This window comes from Manacus vitellinus, unplaced genomic scaffold (genome assembly GCF_001715985.3).
Source record: "Manacus vitellinus isolate BGI_N305 unplaced genomic scaffold, ASM171598v3 scaffold_18_pilon, whole genome shotgun sequence".
NCBI lineage: Eukaryota > Metazoa > Chordata > Aves > Passeriformes > Pipridae > Manacus > Manacus vitellinus.
The window spans coordinates 2,263,904-2,287,236 of NW_021939324.1; the positions used below are offsets into that span (position 1 = coordinate 2,263,904).

The following is a 23,333-nucleotide window of genomic DNA, read 5'->3' on the forward strand; positions in this document are numbered from 1 at the left end:
AATGGTAACTAGAGAACTTTCCCCTAAAATAATTGCTTCTGATTACACTGATATCTCTCTTGCCACTTATTGTATCTTTTTGGAAACACAGAATTTTTTTGAAATCTGATTTTGCCTTTCCCTCATCTCTTGCCTATCCTTTCTTCTTTGATCTACACTTTTTTTCTCTGGCATATACAGTATATCCTTTTCCTAATTCATGGCTGCATTGACACGTCTATTAGCCTCAGTATAATTCTTATTTCATTGTGTTCTCTCTTCTATTTAAAAGACAGTAATAATTAAAAAAAACAACCAAACAGAAACCCAACCCTCAACCCAAAAAACAGCACAGCATTTTCTACTAAATCTGAGCATCACTACTGAGCAGTTCCAGTGATCTTTTAGCTGACAGAAATTACTTGCACAGCATATGTAGTTTCTGCATTTTTACATATAATTTAAAGTCCAATAAAAGGGAAACCAAGAGGTCTATCTGGATAAAATGAAACTGCATTGGAAAGTCAGTGGAAGAATGATCCCTTAAATTAGGCTTCTTATTACTTTTAAGATCTCTCCAAGAAAGCCATTTGAGATGGATCACCACAAGAAATTTAAAAGGCAAGACTTTTCAATTGTTCAAGTACCAAACTCCACTGCAAGAACATCTGCAATGCAGAGAATAAGGCCTCTGCCTGCACTGTAATGAGTGCACTGGCAGTCCAGCTTACCAGCACTCTAGAATGGGATGTCTCAGGGATAATACTGATAGAGTCTTCTATTAGCATACAAGAAATCCAGGCTAGCTTCCTTTTCATTTTCGGAGTTTGAAAAGCTGAGGCAAATCTGAGCAGTTTACCTGATTCTTGGGGTAAAAAGCTGGAAGAGCAGATGGGAGAAATATTACACCCTTTTATGACTCAGTTTGCAAAGGCTTTCACATAGAAACTCTCTTAAAATATAACTGTTATTAAGTTGTCCATATAGACTTAGCTGACTGACCACACCAAGCCTGAGAGGTAACAAAAGAATATAAAATACTGCAAAGGAAGGGGAGGAAGGGGGAAGCATTTCAGGTGTTCTATATTTTGACCATTCCCTTTACTATGCATCTTTTCTTATCTGTTGGTTGACTCAAACCTTCACATTAGACATTGTTCTACTTTTGTGAATTGCCTGGCAGATTTGACAAAGAACTATAAACAAAGTAACTCCCTTAGCCACTCTGCTGAATGCAAGATGTCTCCTGAGACCAGGTGCTCTAAAAGCAGTCTCTCTCATGCAAGGAAAGTCTCCTCCACTATAAGCAAAGACATTGTAAAGTCTGACTTCATGTGCACTAGAGGAAAATAGTGAAGCAATTTCCCCCAGACCCTGAGATGGAAATCGAAAACACTGTCACCTGTGCCAAAGCATTTTTTCCCTGCCAAAGTCCAGAAAAACATATCTAAGCAGCTGAAGCCTGAACTTGAGGAATTCACCAACTATGCATGTATTTCAGCCCCTTCTTGCACCATGCTTTGCTAGTCAGGTTCTCATGGAAGATCTCCAGTCACATATAGCCACTGTAAACTATCCTTTCTAGGACATATACAGAAGATAAAAATGTGACTTGCTTCACACTGAATGAAGAAAAGTGACTACAACACCTGTAAAACCCTGGATCAATGCCAGAAAAATAACCTATTGCTGTAAGGTAGTACCAGGACTGGAAGACAACGAGCCAAGAGGCTTTATAGGTGCAAACAGTGGAGAAATGCACCCTGTTGGAAAAGGAGAACCCAGAGAACATATTTAAATAAAATTATTTATTTGGTCACTGCTAAATGGAAATATACATAAAAGTGAGCTGTGTTTTTACTGCTTGACTGTGAGGTGTGGATAGGCAGATCATCTCCCTGCAGCCAAACAGGAGATTTAAAAATAAATCCTATCCAAGCTCAGCGTGGTTCAGATAAGCACTGTGAGACCAGCTACACTGCAATGAGACAGTGTCCCCCTTCTGCGAGAGGCTACACTCAGCAGAGTTTTAAGAGCCCTTCAGACAGAGGTATGGGATAATCTGCTACCCCTTCTGTCTCTCAGGTTCACAATGTGACTTCTGAATAAAGTTGAGGCCTAAAATATGAGGTTTAATAATACCACTTCCAAAGTTTCCCACTTTTAATTGTAACTCTGAATAATCTTCCTAGCTACAAATATGTCTAATTTCATTTTTGGCATAAACCCCAAGATATATCACAAAAGAACAGAAAATAAAACACTGCAAAACAGCAGAGGTATCAATCTCAATCAACAGGCAGGAAATGGGACACACCTGGATGCTATTTTAGCTTGTAGATCAAATAAAAACAAACAAAACAAACCACCACACTGTAATACAGGTAAGCATTACAAGTGCCACTGTTGAAAGAGTCTTAGTAGGATTGCAAAATGTATGTATCTTCCGCATCACCTGGTGCACATCCTCTCTGGCCCAGGAACATAAAGATACTATTAATTTCATTTTGCAAAAAGAATGAAGTCAAGTAAAGAGAGACAGAACAGAGAGAACTCAAACTCTCAATACCTGTCTTCTACACATCTCTTCTACCCTCACTGAAGAGGCAATTTAAAGGCTCACATGATCAATCAACCTACAGTTCCATCAAACAGCTTGTAACACCTACTAATCTGATTTCAATCCAGTTCTTCTTGCATTCTTTGCTGCTAACATTATCCTTGCTTTATTCAACACAGAAGTCAAACAAGCCACTAGACAATACAGAGGACTACAAGAAATTAATTAAAGCAGTTATAAAGTAGTGTTTATGCTATTCCATTTCCTAAGTTTTCAGCCTACAGTCCACACCAGATTCCCAGCTGGCATTTATCAGTACAGCTCTAATGACCCATTAGGCCAATTTAGACTACTGCAGATCTGGCTGTTAGTGTTTACCATTTAGCATTAAGAAGTCAATGAAAAAGCACAGGTGGTACTATTGATTAACTGAAAGAACAGACAGATGATCTGTACTTTGCCCAGACTCAGGATACATCTAATTTACACTGGATATGCTTTTGTCTTTAAAAGCAATTATTAGTTTAGCTGTTTTGTACTAACGCTATATAAATATAACATTTCATGGTATTTTCCTAACATGTAATTGGATACTGTCATCATCCTCTGATTTCAATTGTTTTCATCCTCCCTATTCAAAATTTAACTTCAAGTTAAGCACGAGCACAAGTCCTATGAGGAGGGGCTGAAGGAGCTGGGGTTGTTCAGCCTTGAGAAGAGGGGGCTCAGGGGAGACCTCATCACTCTCTACAACTCCCTGAAAGGAGGTTGTAGCCAGGTGGGGGTTGGTCTCTTCTCCCAGGCAAGTATCAGTAAGACAAGAGGGCATGGTCTTAAGCTCTGTCAGGGAAGGTTTAGGTTGGATATTAGGAAGAAATCTTTTACAGAGAGAGTAATCAGACATTGGAATGGGCTGCCCAGGGAGGTGGTGGATTCACCGTCCCCAGAGGTTTTTAAGATGAGACTGAATGTGGCACTTGGTGCCATGGTCTAGTAACCACAGTGGTGTTGGATCAAGGGCTGGACTTGATGATCTCAAAGGTCTTTACGAACCCGGCTGATTCTATGATTCTGCGATTCAATGCAAAACTTACAAATTAGTAAATGTATTTTAAGGACCTTTCAAATCACCAAAATATGGAGTGTTTTCAGTCTTGAATGTGTCCCCCAAAAAGCCATGTTTTCTCTTTAACATCATGGCAATGACTGCAGTCCACCTAGACTGACAGTGTTTTGGCTTCAGTGTGACATTTCCACATCTTAGAAGTCAAAATACTGTTATCTGCAGTAATTCCATAGCTGGTGATATTGGTAAAGCTGACGATAATAGTATAGCTGACATTTCCAGTGCCATGATGATGCCAGCACAGATTCTTCTGTGCTTCCATTGAATGCTCTAAAAAATTAACATGTCACCCTTTTCTTCTGGATTGAAATTACCCTTATTATTCAGTCGGAAATACCACAGATCAAACTGACTTAACACCCCCTTCCTCTCCACTCTCTAGGTCTATGCCACCCCGAATATTTTCAAGACACTTGCAAGAACTTGCTCAAGAGGGTCCATTTCCGACCCAGATGCGAGAGGATGTGAATGGCTTGTGTGAAGGAGATCCTTTGTTTTAAATCATTAAGTAATTCTTTAATAAAATGGCACTAGCAGACAGCATCTCTGTTCAACAGACCCACTGCATTGCCAAACACAATGGCAGCTGTTCAACACTGCTGCTACTGCTGGTTTTCAAGGAGATTGTCAAAGCTGCACCATTATTTTTTTTTTATTGGTTTTACTTTTTTTCCTCTTTGCCTTTCCTCCAGTTATAGACATATATATAATTTCAGTAATTTGGCAAATTTTGAGTAACTGAGGTATTTGGATAAATAAAATCCTGCCTACTATTTTTAGGAGCAGCTGTACTGGGATAAAGCCCCTTTCAGTTACCTAAAAGAGGACCGAGTTGGCAAGAGACCAAGATCTTCACATTTAACTTTGTTTAAAAAGCTTATCCACAACCTTAACTTCTCTGTTGGATACAGAACTGCCCTACTGCTGGGACATCACTAAAGCTTTGGAGCATGTGAAGACAAAGTTCCCAGGACTCTCCATCCCTCCAACACACAGCTGTGATCCAGAGTGCAGTGGGGAAGACAAATTCAGCACATAGCTGAGCATGGAAATCTCCTCATTGCTCAACAGTCATTTCTACAATGCTGAGGTATTAATACACCCTCTCCCATTAAAATTCTCCTAGTAAGAAGTGCCACATAGGAACTAGGTATTGCTGGATTTTTAGCTGGGGCACTGCTTGGTGCAAACACACACTCAGTCAAAGACTTAACCATGTTCTTGCTAATGCCAATCACGGACAACAGTAATGTCCCTCTTGCCCACAGCAGCCACCTTTCTGCACTGCTGCCCCTCACCCCACAAACCTGGACACCATGGGCAGCCAGGCACCCCTCGGCACTGCTGCCGGTTCATCCAGCCAGAAACAGCCATGACAGCAGCTGCAGAGCCTGTACTCCACCCTCGGAGCTCAGAGGCACACGGTGCTCCAGATGGTGCTGTGAGGACACTGCCCTCCCCTTCCGCCCTGGTAGCGTCGTCAGCAATCACACAGATCCCACACACAACAGAGGAGGGCTTTCTGCAGAAGTTCAGCTTTGTGTTGTGCTCATGACTGTAAACCACTCACCCTTGCACACAGTTAAAACGTTCAATATTTTAAAAAGAAAGTATCAAAGTAATTGCATGGAAAATTATTCCTCACCTATGAAAAACACCTAGGCTGTAATCTTCTGTTCTTAACAACATTACTGACCTATAAACAAAGAATAAAATACCTCTTATCAGAGGGCACGTTTTTAAATCTAAATATACTCACCAAAATTAAACTTTGCAGGAAGCTCCAAAATCTTTCCTGCAACCGGTAATCAGCCATTTTTTACATTATGTTACTGACATACCTTAATTAGCTCTAATTCACAAATTATAATCACTGTCTAGAAAAATTGTGATGCATTTGTTCTGAAGCAGTTGTGCATCTTTATGAACATACAGTTCATAAATCTTACAGAATTCATTAATGCAAAAGGAAAGATACTTTTTCCTATAATGGATTATGACATGCCTGTTTTCACTTCAAGCACTCTGGTTTCCTAAAAGTCACTTGCAAACTACTAGGTAAAAGTATTAAAATATCTGTTCATTGATTACAATGAAGAAAAAAGAAAAAAAAATCATTCCTTTGCTATAGAGACTAGTATTTTTTTTCAAATACATTTCAACAGGACATAGAAACTAATCTTCAGCTCTTTTGAAAAACCCTTTGAATGTATCCTTCTATCTTTCTGTTTCCAAAGACCTTTCAAACCTTGACTTGTGGGAGTCTGTCTATTATTGTGAGTCAATGACAGCTAGAATCTTCCAAGTGAGACAGACAGTTTTAAGACTGGTGGTGCTTAACTACAACATGCAGTACTACTGCTATTGAAGAAACACAATTTTAAAACTGAAATTAAAGATTTCTACCCTTTATAATAGTGACATAGCTGTTGGTGTTACTGAAGTTCAGATCTCATTATTATGTAGTTCTTCAACATCCACAGTTGACTTACGAGCATTGTTCCAGGAAGGCTTATTGGAGCTCAGTTATCAAGTGCAGAGTTTATGAATTTGCTGAATCTTCTAGGTGAACTGTAATCTTCCCTAAGTAGTAATAACAAAACCCAAACTTTGTGCAGGTAAGTGAAAGCCAAAGGAATAATCAGCACAAAACCTTGAGAAGAAAAGCTTCTGAACTGCAAGTTACTTTGCCTGAGAAGAGACTGGCAATACAATGCCTTCTTTATTTGCTGAAGTGCACTTGAAGCACAGGAATTTCTCGCTCCAGGTACTTAGCTATCCAAAAAAGCAGAAGATATGTTCCACCTTTTGCCTCATTTTACTGGCATACCCATCTGTGAAGAGGTACAAATCCACATGAAACACTAATTGTTTCCCTCTTCCACAAGTCAGCATCCTTTGAAGAACTCCAGAAAAAAGATGGTCCAATTATTTGCACACAAAGAGCCAGATTTCATAGCACTGATTGGTTTTCACCAGTGAAGCAAGAGCAGAGGCACAAAAGGACACTACACTCTGGACAGTCAATGATACATTCAAGGATGATGAGGCAAGTGTGAATGCAGGTGCCAGGCATGGGTTTGCATATGATGCCACACATCAACAGCCCATAAGGAGGATTACGATCTGTGCTGAATTCCACCCTTGTCTGCTATGTACTCCATTAGTGCCTTCACACAAGCACATCACCCAAAGAACTCCCTAATCCCATGCAGCAAGAGCAGCTGCAGTGGAGGCAGAAGCTGGCTCCCAGTGTGGGAGGAAATTGAATAGGGAGCAGAACAGCAGTCCCACTCTCATGCCACCATTTAACAGTTTTGCTGGTATGTGACCTTTTGTTTGCCATCAAATCATCTCCCTAGCAGTCAAATCATATGTTTGTCTATTCATCAGATCCCCTGAACATTCAAACCACATATACAAAGGCTGTTTGGATTCTTCCTGCCTCTATTGTGGCAGGTCAATAACTAAGACAGGGAGCTCCCAGCTGGGTATGAGCAGCACAGAAACACTGCACAGCCAGAAGGGAAAGAGATCTCGGCAGAGCACACTTATATAGGGAGAAAATTAGAGTCTGGAAACTCAACGACAAGTCATCCCTTTTCTTCTGAGTGTCATAAAAAAAAAAGATGTTCAAAATAATTACTACAATAGCGATGTTTAAATGTTAATTTGTACAGTACTCTGCAGAGCTTACAGTTCTGATTGACGTTTTGGCTGGAAAAGGAACCTTACTTAGCAATCTCTGTTTGCTGAATTAAAGAACTAATAGAGGCAGTTTGATAAAAATGATGTCACCCTGTTTGAAACCAAGCCAAAGGAAAGATATGCTTTCATGATTTTGCCCCTGCAACCGTATGGTGATATTTAGACCTACAGATTTTCAGGATGGATTTGAATCCTCACCATTAAAAATCAGAAACTGGGAAATCATGACAAAATTCTAGCACAAAAAACTGCCTCCATCTGAACAGGTTCTGTTTGCAGGAACAGCAATTCATTGGGTATTTAATTTTATCACACAGAAGAACATTCACTTAGCTTGTCCACGTTTAACACACCATCTAGTTCACCCAGTTGAAACCACTTAAAATCAAGCCTCATCTAAACCACCATCTAAATTCCTTCTGAGATGACAAAGAGGGACCTCTGGAGTGTATTTATCCTGTTCACATATATGTGACTATTATAAGTTAGGATGCTTCATTAGTGAAGGTGATTCTTTTTCTCCACTCTTTAAATGAGAAAAAGCAGCTCAGTCAGATAAAATTAGGTGAGATGAATCCCAGCATATATATCTCTACTATTAATGAATGCATCTTTAAAGGAAGGGAAATATTATCCCTGTGTTATTAATGGGCAACTTTGGGTCTCAAGAGTCTGGAATTTGTACTTTGAAAGAATTTACAGTCCATTTACACTTAATTCAGAAGTTTAAAGTCTAAAACTGTAACCCTGAAAACCCCGCTGTGGAAGATAGGTAAGGAACAAAGAGTCTTACTTCTTTTCTGTCTCACTGAGGTACAATTACAGTAGCTACATTTGTATGGGATAGCTTGAAGAAGCCCTCAACAAGGAACACATCTGCCTTGCTCAAGATAGGAATCAGAGAAACTTCTACAGAGACATAACACAGGGATGTTTTTGTTGTTGCTGAGCAGCGCTTACATGCTGGTGAGGAGAGTGGGAGTGCACGGGAAACTGGGAGGAGACACAGTCAGGACAGATGACCCCAGCTGACCAAAGGGACATTCCATACTACATGAGATCATAATCAGTATATAAGATAAGGGAGAAGAAGAAGAAAGGGGGGGGATGTTTGGACTGACGGCGTTTGTCTTCCCAAATAACCATTACGTGTGATGGAGAGCTACTTTCCTGGAGTTAGTCGAACACCTGCGTCCCCATGGAAAGTGGTGAATGAATTCCTTGTGTCATTTTGTTTGTGTGCGTGGCTTTTTCCTTCCCTATTAATCTGTTTTTACCTCATCCAATGAGGATAGCTTTTACTCTTCTGATTCTCTCCACAACCCCACTGGCAGGGGAGTGAGTGAGCAGCGGCATGGAGCTTAGTGGCTGCCTGACTGGAAAAAAACCTCTCATTCTCAAACAGTGTTCTCCCCCACAGTAATACAAAAGAAAAGCACAGGAGAAAAGGTGATGGTGCTTTGTGGGAAGTGCTGACTCAGGTTCAAGAGTAGGGGTCATTAATACAAGGATGCAGCCAAAACCAGCCCTGCACAGCTACCAGGACTAACCTGTTGGGCTGAGGCAAGCTGGGTTCTAAAATCAGGTCTGAGCACCCTGTGTTTGACATTGTGGGCAGGGAGGTGTGGACAAGGACAAAATGAGGGAGAGCCTACAAGACCAGAGTTGCTGCTACGGGTCCTGCAAAAACACCCGCGGGAAATGCACCCTTCCTCTGCATGTTTGCTGTGTGTGAGGGTGCAGGGAGGAACATATGTGGCCTTACACAGCCCAGAGAGAACCACCACAAACCCCATCTGAGTGCTCTCTGTAAGTTACATCCTTGGGGAGAAACAGCGTAACACTTTCTGTCAGACAAACTAAAATTACACAAGCTGTCTTGGTATTTCTCCCACCACGACAGGAGAACAGTGCCCAGATTTTGATGTGCTGAGGGAAAGCAGTTTTTGGAACATGCTTAGCACAATCCAGGTTGGAATCCACTTGATATCCCGACAGTTACACTTTCAAGTTTCACAGACTGAGCTACTCAGAGTGCATATATTCCTAGATGGCACTAGTATTAGTGTCAGGTTGTATTTTTGTACTTAGCTTGAAGTCTGCTGCTTCCATTTCAGGCCTGGAAAAAGGTTTTCTATATCGAAAAGTTTATCCAATTTTTTCCAATTATAGCCGCTGGTCGTCAAAAATTATTACCTTTTCTATGTGCCTGGGACTATCACAGTCATAAGGAAACTGCTGCAATAAGGGAAGATACTGAATTTGGTGTCTGAATGGAGATTGCCCAAAACGAAGAAAAATGAAGCCACATTACCATTTAGTTCTCAAATTTACACATCATACCCAGAAGACCTATACCCTCAACCTCTAAATATTATTCATTTTTAACTACTATATACAACTAGGTAGAGAATTTAAAACACTGAGAAGTCATCTGTTTCACTCAGCTAACTCAACTCCACAGGAAATAACTGAAACAAGAAAAGTATTTCAAAACACTTTAAAAAACATCAATGCAACACAACCAACAGCAAACCCTAAAATGCTGGCAAAATAATTTGGTAATAGACAAAAGAAGAAAAAAAAATCTTATTAATATGATGAAAACACCCACTGTCAGCAACAAAGTAATCCTGGAACCCTATAAATGCATTGAGAAAAATAACAATAATGTTAGATTGAACACCTTTGGATACAAATTTGGAGTTAAGTCATTAAAAAGATTTCTTGAAAGGAAGGATGCTAATAAAAACCCAAACCTCTTAAACTTTTAATATTTTTTTGTGAACCATAAATTTCTTCATTAAGCTAATCCCATTAATGCTTGATCAACAGACTCAATGCCAGCCCTTAACAATATAGGTAACACCACTTGGCAGTCTGTGGCAGTAGTTTGCCTTTTTCTCTGCCAAGTAAATAACTACTAAACTCCAGACTGCTCTGATATCAAAGGCTCTATTGTTCAGGTGGAAAAGAAACCCCAGAGGATGTGTGAACTGTCTCAGTACAGAGGTGGCACTTGCTGGAAGGCAGAGCCCCTCTCCCTCAGTGACCTCCACCAGCCATCCCTGCTCACATGCACAACTTTTCCTTTTGACATGATATTGGCATCTGAGGGGAGACACACAGCTTAACAGGCAGCTCATGGTCCAACAGAAAAGAAAGACATTTATAAATAAAAAGCATTACAGATAGGCAAATGTGCTGATATTTTGTCTATGTGCATCTTTCCACCTGCACAGCATCCGAAATTAACATTTTCTTAATTTGCTTGAAGAAACGCACAGAAGGTTGGCTCAATCTTGTGATTTCTATGGGTTACATTACCTGACTTGAATGCCAAACACAGTTTGATATTTCCAAATATAAACCTTGCATGTATTTTCCTGAAGTCTCTCAGCAAAGGGCTGGACAAAATTTGATTGTCCTTGTTCCCAAAACTGATTATGCTCAGTGGCATATCCCCTCCTATACACTCCCTCCCCATTCCTCTCCACTCTCTCAGCCTTCTGTTAGCAGCAAAGAAACAGGAGAACATTGTACCTAACAACAGGCACATTTCAACTAAAGCCTGTAATTGCATTTCCCCATAAATCTATCAGTTATTTCCTAATAATTATTTATTTATGCATTTGTAGCCAAACAGACAATAGCTTATATCACAAAGGGTGCACAAAACTGAAAGATAACTACAGTTTCATAACCTGACTGTATTCCTACTGCAAAATGTGGTTTTAGCTTTGCAGAAAACATAATGCAAAGGTACAACAGTGAATTGAAAGGTCAATCTGACCTTCACTTTGACAGGTTTTAGACATTAAAGGTTAACACACACAAAAGATGTTAGCTCCGTCTCAAAGACCCTTTTCCAAGCACTCTTTTGTGTACAGAAACAATGTTTCTGTATAGAATCACAGAATCATTTAGGTTGGAAAAGACCTTGAAGATCATCCAGTCCAACAACCTACATTGCTGGACTCCGAGTCCACCGAAGAGTGGCATGAGTACTAGCAAGACTTAAAATGACATTTTAACTGGCTTTAGATAAATTAACGCAAGCCTCTCAGAGGACACCTACACTGACACGCGCAGTTCAGACTGCAAGACTGCTGTATGACATGGTGTCCACGCACTGTGCTCCTCTCCACCCACCGTGGGAGGGGCTGGCAGACCCGTGAGGGCTGGCATTTCACAGCCATCCACAGCCCGATCCCGGCATGCTCCCACTGTGTGACAGAAATGGTTTCATTAGTGATACATCACAACATCATTTTCTTGACTAAAGTTCATCTTCTTTTCATTATTGATGCAGTAATTAGCTAATGAGGAGGAACTGCAATTGCTAAAAGACTAAGTTGTAACACAAGAACTCAATTGGCATGAACTAGATCTCAAAACCTGAGTGGAGCCATATCATCTATTGTTTAATGGGAGACTTTGCAGCTCTGTCACACTGAAATTTCTGCATTTGCGTTTCATACTACAGAGTTGCTACACTTTTCCCTCCGTCTCTCCTCCCCTGAAATATACACCTCTAAAGAGAATGAGGGGGTGAATTTTCAAAGACAGGTGGAAATTTAATTACATCAAAACTGGGAAATTGTGAATAGAATATTTTGATCTAGGTAGTATTTGTGAGCCACAACACTGAGAAGGACGTATTGTATACTCAAAAAGACCCCATGTCTGTTCTAAAATAAAAGCAGCACTATTTAATTACTTCACCGATTTCTCCTCTGGCAAAAGCATCAGCTAAGTAAATAAAATATTTTAGTGTAGATCTGTAATGCCTTATGGCTTTGGCTTTGGCCAGGTTGATAAATAAAACTAGCAAAAACCTCAAAACCTGGGAGGCAAACAGATATCTCATTAAAGTGCAGCACATTAACTTGCCATCAGCTTTGCTGCATGCTGTGCCGTGAATAAATTAAATGTGAATTCAGAAGAATTCTGACTGTCTGTGTCTGACAAGCTTTATTACCATGCATATACCAGCAATCATCTCCCCAGTTTTGCAGGGAAAAAAAAAAAACACATCAAGGAGGCAAGAGCAAAAGAATCCAAGTTTATCTTTTCCGGCAGTGGAGTGGCTAAACTTCTAATGCCAAAGAGGGCCTGACATAAATGCTTCAATGGCAAACACACAATTGGAACTGATATTCTGGACAACCACCAGTGAAGTAGGTATTTTGGTGACCTACCCAGCTTCTCCTCGTGGCCATACCTACTGAGTGTCTATTGCTTATGCAAATGCAGCCTGGGCTCACTTCAACAGAAATGCAACCTGAGCACGACTCTGATGGGTTTTGGCTCAGTCAGGCACAGTGGAGGTCACTGAATAATATATTTTTCCTGAGGCAAAAGGAGACATTTCCCTATCTTCTGAAGTTCTTTGCCCCTATTTCTTGTAGTGTTACTAAGCTCCTTTATCCTGGAGCATGAAGAGGCTCCGATATGTTAGTTGTATTTCATCCATTTCAATGAAACAATGTTTGACTATGAAAAGCAGGGATTAACATTTCTTTTCCATTGTTTTTTGTTAAGTTCTATCTCATAAATAAAAATCAGGATTTTTGACCATCATCATATATTTCAAAATACAGACATAATAGAAATCTATGCATTTTAGTCAGGCAAAACCATCAGAAAACGAAACACAAATGAGGACAGAAGTGAGACAATCATCACACTATCTGTCTCAGGTCTCCCAAGTCACAAACACACATGCAACTATTCAGGATGGCAGGCCAGTGATCCAGCACAAAGAAGGAATGTGTAACTACATACTCACAAGTTTTGCATCTGCTTTTAGATAATATCATTGTCCACATCTGCTCAATAATTTATTGGAATTTATTAATTTATTAATATATGTAATTTATTAATATATGATCTGTGGCATAAGCTTATGAAGACCTTATGGTTGGTTTAGCTCAATGGATGAAGCATTATGTGGTAACCACCAAAGAGCAGAGTTTGGGACATTGGCATAACTACAAATAGTAGCACACGGTGAGAAAGACTTTGAGGTGCTGGAGCACATCCGGAGAAGGGCAACAAAGCTGGCAAAGAGTCTGGAGCATAAGTCTCGTGAGGAGTGGTTGAGTTAGTGGGGTGTTGTAACCCAGAGAAGAGGAGGCTCAGGGGAGACTTTATCCCGAAAGGAGTTGCAGCCAGATGGGGGTTGGTCTCTTCCTCCAAGTAACAAATGACAGGACAAGAGGAAATGGCCTCAAGTTGTGCCAGGAGAAGTTGAGATTGGGTACTAAGAAAAATTTCTTCACTGAAAAGTTTGGAACAGGCTTCTCAGAGAAGAAGTGGAGTCACCATCCCTGGAGGTATTTAAAGACGTGTAGATGTGGTGTTTAGGGACATCGTTTAGTGGTGGACCTGCTAGTTAGGTCAGTGGCTGTACTTGACGATCACAGAGGTCTTTTCCAACTTAAACGATTCCATTGTTTTCTTCTATTAAACAAAGCACCTGCAAAGTAAAACCCTGTAGCTCCATGCTTTATTTAATGTGCAGACACATTAAACCACATAATGTCAGAAAGTCTCTTGGACAGAAGCACATTGGATTCCCATTAGTAAAGATCGATGGAGAATTAAAAATTAACGTTTTATTCATCAATATTTCAATGCCCTATTAGGTTCCATTTGATAGAGAACATCCTTAGCACGTGTCCAATCACAGCAAAGCTGGGTAGGATGACAAGCATTTAACTGAAGAAATGGAAAGGGCACAGAATTTGTCTAAAGCCTCCAAAGCCAGGGGCTGTTTCACTGCTAAAAGCTATTTTGCTTCAGATGACACTATTTAGTCTACAGATAAGATTCATGCATTGCAGAGAAGGTTGTCTCTGAAGCTGGTCAGAAGTCCTGGAGGAGCTCACCCTACACTGCTGAGCACGCACAGATGGCACTTTGCCAAAGCCACGCTTTAGCTACTAAGAAGGCTTGAAGGCACAGAGACAACACTTGACCTGTCGACCTAAATTCTAGATTTTCATCACCTAAGATAAAGTATCAACACCAAGTTATTCACAGGAGACACGTCTCTGACACAGAGTTACTGAGCTTAAGCGTACTCTTGCAAACATGCAAGTTCAAATCATGGGGCTGCTAGAAGTGCCTGGTACCCACTTGCAACAGGAAGATGGGTTGCAGCTTTCACACACAGAACTGCCACCCCACAGCAGAACACAATCCCCATATCAAGTTTTCTTCCCCCAGCACATTTTTCCAGCCAAATCAGACAGATCATGCACAAGTTCTGGGAGGGGAAGAAAGGAAAGAAAGGAAAGAACTGTAATTTATCTTTTAAATGCGAGTTGTCCAGTCACTACAGGATCTGGTAATTTAAGTGAACTTCTCTGGGGTACTTTCATTTACAAGTGGTAAAGAGGTAATGATATGAACTATCTAGTAAATAATTTGCCTTGACAATTACACTCTTTTTCTTTGCCAAACAGAACAGAAATCACTACTAAGACACAAATTACATATGTTCTCTGAGAGTTCCCATATGAGTTCTTATGAGAGCAAGACAGGTATCACTGCTCAGCTGCTTCTGCTCTACCTAGTATAGGGTGCCCATGTGTTCAACACTGCCACACACACAGAGAACAGAGGAATAGAGAATTGGAGAATACAGTGGAAATGTTTACTCTGAAAAAGGACTGTTGAGCTTTTCAGAGTTTCCTACAAAGATATAAAAACTTTCTTAACAAGTTTTCCTTTTTTAGATTTTTTATTTGTCCCTTGATTTGCCCCATATACTTTGTGCAGTTTGCAAAATGAAGTTTAATTTCATCCCTTCAGAACTTTCAACAGGGAATCATCACCTGAAGCAAAAAACACAGAAAAATGTATGTATACATATGCAAACACACACATGCACATACATATTAAGAGCCAATGCAATGATTAACACATGTCCAAATTATTGTATCTACTAACCAAGTGATTAATTTATCATCATGTGAAACCTTTGTAATTTGAAGGGGAAATCTGCTTTCCTGTAGAGGAAAGGTTTTGTCTTGTCTTCAAAAAGACAGACTTCAAAATAATCAGGATTCATCCCAGGATAGTTTTTCAGTTCTTGAGATCTCTGCTCTCACTCTGTCATTGGGTTGGTTTTTTTGCTGTTTGTTTGTTTGTTTTGTCAGCTTTTTTGTGGTTTTGTTTCTTGTTTTGTTGTTTACTGGTGGGGTTTCTCTTTAGAATTAGGTATTTTACTAATAATACCCCTGCACAGAACTTAAGTGTGCTAAGTCATGGGCATTGTCTGCCTTGGACATCTTACAGTCTACAAGCATAAGAGATGGACAGACAAAAGAGTGCAAAGGAAGAGAAAAAAAACTACTGGTAGTAGCCATGACTGGAGAGAAATTACATTTTTCAAATCCCTGTTCATGTTAATGCTGGTTTTGCATATCTCCTCCCAGTACAGGAAGAGCAACCCTCAGCTTTCCTACATGGAAGGATGGTCTAACAAGGAGCTGACTTGAAGTAAAACCATGCTCATCTCTGGCAAGTGTTTGCTCATGAAGATGTCCCTCCTTATTGCAGGAGGTTTGGATGAGACCACCTTTCAAGGTCCCTTCCAAATCAAACTCTTCCGTGACTCAACAATTCCACGTAACTGTACAAATTCAACAAAGATTTAAAATAACACATCTCATAACTACCCTTTCCAGCACATGAGCCCTGTGCCCATGTGCAGCGTAGAGCAAGCTCAGGCTCTGTGATCTTCAAGTCCTTTGAGTATGCACAGAGGGGAGAGGGTCAGGTTGGACCAACCTGTCTCTATCAGTCCATTTTTAACAATGTGTTTCAAAGAGCTAACGTCCCTAACTCAAGAAAGAAACCCCAGTGACTAAAGCATCTCTCTGTAGTAAAAGTGAATGAGCAGTCTTGAAGACCACGTATGAGTGATACTACTTTCACTCAGACTCAAGGAGACCAGTAGCTACAAACCTCTGTGTTCAGCTGGTTACGGTATTTGATGAAGAGAAGGTTAATCTTTCAGGTACTTTTAATAACCATCTCTCAAATCAGTGGCACAGCTGGTGTCCAACACAGGAATAAAGACACTGAATATTGCTAGCTCCAATATACCAATTAGGTACTGATAAACTCTGAGCAGAAAAGTCATACTGCATTTTAACTTCTTTACCCTGAAGACCTGTACATAGGATAATTAGTTTTAGGAGATCACTATAGATGAAAGCCTAGCTCAAGAGCTGGAAAAATAGGAATTAAAGAATTGTATTTACACACACACATATATATATATAAAAATATAAATATATACATATATACAAAATTAAAACAATTCTTCATACATACATAAATATTTATATATATAATTAAAAAGTGTGCTGGACTTCTTTGAATGTGAGCTTAAAGAGTTACTCTGCAACATGTACATACACCATTAAAAGGTTGGGATGGATCCTTGCAATAATTTTTTACATCCTAATCCCACTCACTGTCCTTTCCAGGAATTCAAGAACGTGGTGAAATCAGCAGGACACCCAGAAGACAGACAGTAGTCTGCTCTGCGTTAGGGAATGGGGAAACATCCCATACATGGTCACTTTCAAAATGCCTGGAAAACAAAAAACTTCTTGTCCTCAGGGGCCTCCACATACATTTACTTAAAGTTCATATGGGCCACCTTGGGGCAACATGTACATGGACCTCATCACTGACCTAATTCTGACTTCTCAAGAACATGCTTTCATGAATTCCAAGCGCATTTAAAAATCCACATTTAAACTTTTACTAGTTCTCATGAAAGTAAAATCATGTATGCATGTTACCTGAGTAAAAAAATAAAATCTCAGACTGTCAGGTAAGCACTTGTTAAATATGTTAAATACCACAGAAAAATATTTGCATTCTGTTCATCTCCACCCAACATTAAGCACCTGGAAGCACGAAAAATACAGATATTAATTTCTTCTGAGTCTAGTGCCAGTGTTATAAACAAGGAAGTAAAAATGTCTTCATTACCTTTACTCTTTTGCTGATCACTTAGCAAAACAGTTCACTGTCTTTAAGTAGTTTATAAGTTTTCATCCATTATGTTATAGCTCAGCTGTTCACAGTCCTTACACGCATTCCAAGCATAGATTTTCACTTTTCATATTATGTAACTTGGTCCACAGTTTGCTTTGAAACAGTGAATTGGGCTGGGACTAATAGTACTGTCTGAATGTTGCAGCCTGTTTATCAGTCAGACTATTTACTCTGCTGTGAGTAGTGGTGAGTAAACTCCCTAAACTGTTTTCCCACACATAACTGCTTCTTGTAAGAAAGTTTATGCAAGTGTTTGGGGAAGTTCACTGGGTCATTGCATTCAAGAAGGACCTTTTGGAATTTTAATTTACTATACCCCAAATGTTTTTAAGCTACTGAACCAGAATGACAGCCACATTGCACCCTATTTACAGTCTGACTTCTCCTGTTCTGACCATATGAGTAAGCTTTTACAATTTGAGCTTCTATAAAACATCCTGTGAACCAAGTTCTACCTAAGCACCTCTGATGCTGGAAGGATTATACTTTAGACAGAAAGACTGAATAAAAGTTACTGCTGAAAACAATGTGGTTTTCATTGCTACACCCTGTTCTGTCTAATCCAACCACTCCACTACAGTCTATATTCATACATTCATTCTAAACTGTCCACACTTGAGACCTTATTCTGCCATAGCGAAAATAAACAGCCAAAGAAAAACCCTTACCAAACATTGCTTTTTCTCCCAAAAAAGGATGAAAAGAAAATACCTAATTCCAATGCTACAAAATAAGTTTGATTTTTAAAAGATTAAAGATGAAAAATTTCACAACTAATGTCAAAAGAAAGAGTATAGAAAGGAAAAATTCTACAAGTCAATGCGATTGCACTATCTGTTGTGCACATCAAATAAGTAAGTCTAATGACTATGAAGGAAGAAATAAATTGAGGGAAAAAATCTAGTTCTAAGCAACTGTTGAAGCCATGATTAAATGCCCCTGATTAACTGTGCCACAACTATCGCTCCTTGTTCAATCTGGAGAGCAATGTTGTGCCAGCCGACATATTAGCTGTATAATGTCTAAGTAAGTATTTTCAGATATCACTGCCTGCTTCCGGCTCCTAAAACCCAAACTTCTGCTCCTAAAAGCCTAAAAATTAGTCAGTGTTTCAGGGCACGTAAAAGTAAAGCAGTCATTTAGTCATCCAGGTGAAATTCTTCCTGAAGCAGACAGCAAAATCGGCATTGCAGTGAAATATACTTTCATAACCTTGTCAGGAGGTTCTGCCTCTTGAAAAATTTCTTAAAATTTTATTTATTAAATAAAAAGAAGTGATAATGGTTTGGTTTCTCACAGAGATTTCAGAAGCCTATGCAAAGTGGTGATACTACCATACTTTCCAGGTCATGCAGGTAATATAAAAAGGCTTATTTTTGTTAAAAGACATATCTGTTTCATAAAGACATGTTCATTTCATAAAATATTTCCTATTACTTAAGTCAGCAAGAGATAAGATTATTTTTTATGTTTGTTCACCTATCAATTCATGCTTACACATTCTATTGTTCAAGAATGTCTGAAAGGTAGTATCTTAGAGGAAAGTAATTTTATATGGTTGGTTTACAGAACAGAAAAACCCAAGGGAATTAACAGACAATATCTACAGATTCACACCAAAATGATACTAGAACTCTGTATAGGCTGTTCAACAAACTCAGCCTTAAACAGCCAGCTCCACGAGAGAAGTGGATTTAAAACACTGGAAGCAGAAAGGTACTTAGTTCTTGAGTATGTCCAGCTTATCTTGGCTCTTTGCCAAGAGTTTCCATCCCACAAGTCCTGTTTCTGATCTAAGTCCACACTCAGCAAAACCTGAAATATGTAACATAAGGAGTCTAAAAAAATTTTTTAAAATAATAATAAAAATCTATATTCCATATGTCACAGAAAGAGAAGCTTTCAAAAAGAAATCCATTAATTTTTTACAATAGTTTTAAAATAGAAGCTTGCTATGTGTTGTTTCAGAGAAGCACAGTATTCTGTACAGAGGCATTCAGCTTCCTGTAAACAAATCCTTTACAAGAAATGTCCTGTTGATAAAATGACCCAGACAAAAGTCAGAAGACTCTCAAGATCTGGAAAAACTCACAGAATAAAAACCAACTTTTACGCTTTTAGATGCTTTCTGAACAGAACTAGATGGACATTTTTCAAGGTCCTGAAAGAGCACACATCTCTCCATCCAACATCACCAAAAGACTTAGAAGAAGTATTTCAGTGAAACGAAAGCAAAGTTATTAGCTGGAAACTGCAAGAGTATATAAAACAACTAGCAGATCTGCTTGCCCTTGTTCTTGCTCTTCCCTATGACTCTGTATATGGTGACTTCTGGAGAACAGGATTATGGGGAGATGGCAGTACTGCTACTTATACATCACTTTAAACATAACATGTTAGTTTGAAATAAATGCTTGAAACATATTTTGCCATTACTGAAATAATACATTTAAATTGGCTCATGACTGAAGTAAATTTTTTTATTTTTGAGTCAGGAAATGCCTACTTTTCCATCCCAAAGGGGTATTCCTTTTTCGTTGTCTTTCATCAACTTCTAATGAAGAGCATGTTACTTTCCAAGTTCTTTTCCTCATAATAAGGCATTTGCTGGAAAATAGAGAACAAGAGTAAGGGAATTTCAGACCAAGGTTTCTTTACAGACCTCTAAGGCCACAATAGGTAATGGTTATTGATGGTGGACTGTTGTATAGCATGGAAGAAATCGTTTTAGGTCATGTAATAATTCCATTTAATAGACTCTGCAGCAACTCTGAAACCTTGTACTAAGATGGAGTGTTTTTTCTGGAGAGAACTCTCACTTTTAACAGATTTCACTTCTCAATCTATCAGTTGTTCTAGCAGTCTCATTGGTAAAAACATGCAGTTTAATTTCAGGCTGAATATATATGGAGTAAAAATGACATTTATATTTCACTTCTTGACTATCTCCAGAGTATGCTGTGATAGTTATGTTCTTACCAGAGAGCCATTCTGAAAAATCATTGCTCATATTCTTTAATCAGACTCAGAAACATTTTCATACCCTGTAGAAAGAGACAGTTCCATCAAAAATATGACTCTCACAGGGTCTCTAACACTAACCTTCTTCACAGTCTTGATGTAGCAAATGGTCTCCTCAGGATTTCATAATTTCTAGTATCAGAATAAAGTGTGTCATTAAAAGCTTTAAAAGGACAGCTCATGGAACAACTTATGGGACATCATCTTCAATTGACACCCAAGGACACTGAGACTGAAATTAACAGGGAGAGTAAAGATTTCAGCTTCTTCTTCAGCCATCACCAGCTTCCTCTTCCTCACTTTTGCTGGGGTAAGCAATTGCTCATCATTTGCTCTTGGTGCCTTGAAATCCTACTTTGACATACTAAACAGCAATACCCTCTTCCTAGGCAATCAGAGAGCTGCGATTACGGAGCATGGCAGTCAAAGCACACTCTTGTAAGAATGATACTGCCACATACCTGAACCTCGAACAGTCTTTGAAAGGCGTAATGCCTTTAAGAGGGTAAAAAAGAGGATTGTATTAGGGATGGAAGAGCTGTTCAAGTATAATGAACAGAGTGATAAATACTGTGGTGATTGTGGCTTGGTTCTTTCTTTCCTTTGCAGATACAGGGACAGCTCAGAAAGTCATCATCACTCTCTAAAGGAGAAGCTCATTATTTGGTATCGTGTGGGCTCCCTGACAGGCACAGCATTTTAACACACACATTCAGAAACTGTGCAAATTGGAAGTAACAGAAATTCTTTTAAGTATGTATTTTTACTAAATATGTTTCAGAGAGGGAGACACTAGTCTTTTTTTCCACAGAACCAAACCTTTTGTTTGTCTTCATCTTACAGAAATATTTCTGCAACACAAGACATGACTAGCACCCCAGAACCACATATGGAGAAGCCAAATTTTCCGTATGGATTTTGCAGAGGTTAAGGATGAAATGCTGCCAGAGAAGCAAGGACATTTAGGCAGTACCCAAAAATAATGGTTCAGTCTGCCTAGCTCAAGTCTGAGGGGAAGTGAGCTGCAAGGCAGCACAGCTCTTAGGGAACTGCCCTGTAAAGTATCTGGTCAGGTGTCTCCAAGAGCCCAGAGACAGCCAACCTCAAAGTATCACTGTATCTTGAAAAGTAATATTGCATTTAATTGTTAATATATTTCCTCAAATCTTCCCTGCTTTATGTTTTTTCTAGGATAGAACATGCTTTGATTCCAGCAAATAATTAAAGCATGAATTTACTTCTCACCTGAGTTACACAAACGACTAATTAAGGCTCAATGTTGTTTTCATCCTCCAGTTTAGAAGAGGTTTCCTAAAGTGTAAACAATCCTACCAGTGGGTTTATTCATATAAAAAAACCTCACTAATAAGAGAAATAAGAGCCAAAATTTGCTCCTTGATAAGTAAGGATTTCTGCATAATTATCAGGCTGTAATTCAATTGGCTTAGGCTTTGCCACACACACACCTAGACGCAGGCCACAGGTCACACATCTTGGCTCTTCACCAGACAGAGCTACTCACCACAAAACTTCACTGAAAAGGAGCACTGCATTTTGGCAGTTTAAGGTGCCCCCTGCAGAGAAGAACTCAGGGAGCAAGTCAAGCCATGTAAAAAATATTCACTCTTTCAGCACTTGCCCAGGCTTTTCAAGTGGCATTGGAAAACTAACCTTACCAAGGCACTAGCATCATGAATACTCATAGAGCAACAGTTTTAGTAACTCAGCCACAGTTTTAATTAGCAGCAAACCCATTTCCACTACCTCTCCAAATTTGTCCCTGATGAAGAAATATAAACACATCTTAATTGCTACTCTCTAAACTACTTCTTCTAAATACTTTCCTCCAGAACGTAATCTCAATTAAAGAGAAATCAATGAGGCATGGATAAGCATTTTTCATTTCTTAAGAAGTTTCTGGAAGTGTTTTGTGGAGAGCTCCCTCATGAGTAAACCATCACAGACATGCTGCCAACCTGCAGCAGGCAGGTGCAGCAGCTGCAGCCTGTGCAGATGATGACCAGGGCTCCTGGAATCCATCTGACTTTATTCACACGCAGCATAACCTCCCCAAGAGGTTCAACAGTTAAAGACATTGGAAAAGAAGGGAGATTTGAAGACAGCTACAGGTGATGGTGAAGATGTGTCAAGCCGTAACTTCAAGACCTCAACAGCCTTATCCCCCAGCAGCACCCAAGTTTTTTACACATAAACTATTGTGAGTTATAGCTCCTTACTGACAATGAGGCTGGTTGAAAAAGACCACCTTTCAGTTTAGGTTTCCTGAAGAAGAGTAAAGGATGGGAAGAGAGGGATGCTTAGGTTGAACAGGACAGCCACTGGGTATCGTGATAACTCTGTTTATCAACACCCTTCTAGCTACCAATGCAAAGCACAGCACTGTGAGGGCTACCATGAGGAAATGAACTCCAGCTCAGCCAGACCCAATACAGCACTCTTTCCAATCCATGTTTAAAGGAGCTCAAAGGCTTATACCTCACTTTTCTTTAAATCACATTAAAAGTTTGTCCATCATTCATACATTTTCCTCATGTCACTTCTTGCTGAGCTCAGCTCATTTTCCATGTGCTCCACTAATCCTCACACTGACACACTATCTCAAGGGCCTTTATCACTGATCCCCCAGGGATCAGTGTTGGGCCCAGTTCTGTTAAATATCTTTATTGATGATTTAGATGAGGGGATTGAGTCCATCATCAGCAAATTTGCAGATGACACCAAGCTGGGGGGGAGTGTTGATCAGCTGGAAGGCAGGAGGGCGCTACACAGGGACCTGGACAGGCTGGAGAGTTGGGCTGATTCCAACGGGATGAGGTTCAACAAGGCCAAGTG

General features: G+C 39.6%; 1 protein-coding gene across 1 annotated transcript in view; it reads right to left on the minus strand.

Annotated features, from left to right (window-relative positions):
- Positions 1-11,375, minus strand: part of PLCXD3 (phosphatidylinositol specific phospholipase C X domain containing 3) — a 46,454-nt gene extending 35,079 nt beyond the window's left edge. The window contains exons 1-2 of the mRNA XM_025894900.2: positions 11,342-11,375; positions 8,334-8,366 (exon numbers count right to left, since the gene is read on the minus strand). Coding sequence (XP_025750685.2) covers positions 8,334-8,366; positions 11,342-11,375 — 67 coding nt within the window. The remainder of the gene's footprint in view (positions 1-8,333; positions 8,367-11,341) is intronic.
- Positions 11,376-23,333: the final 11,958 nt, after the last annotated feature.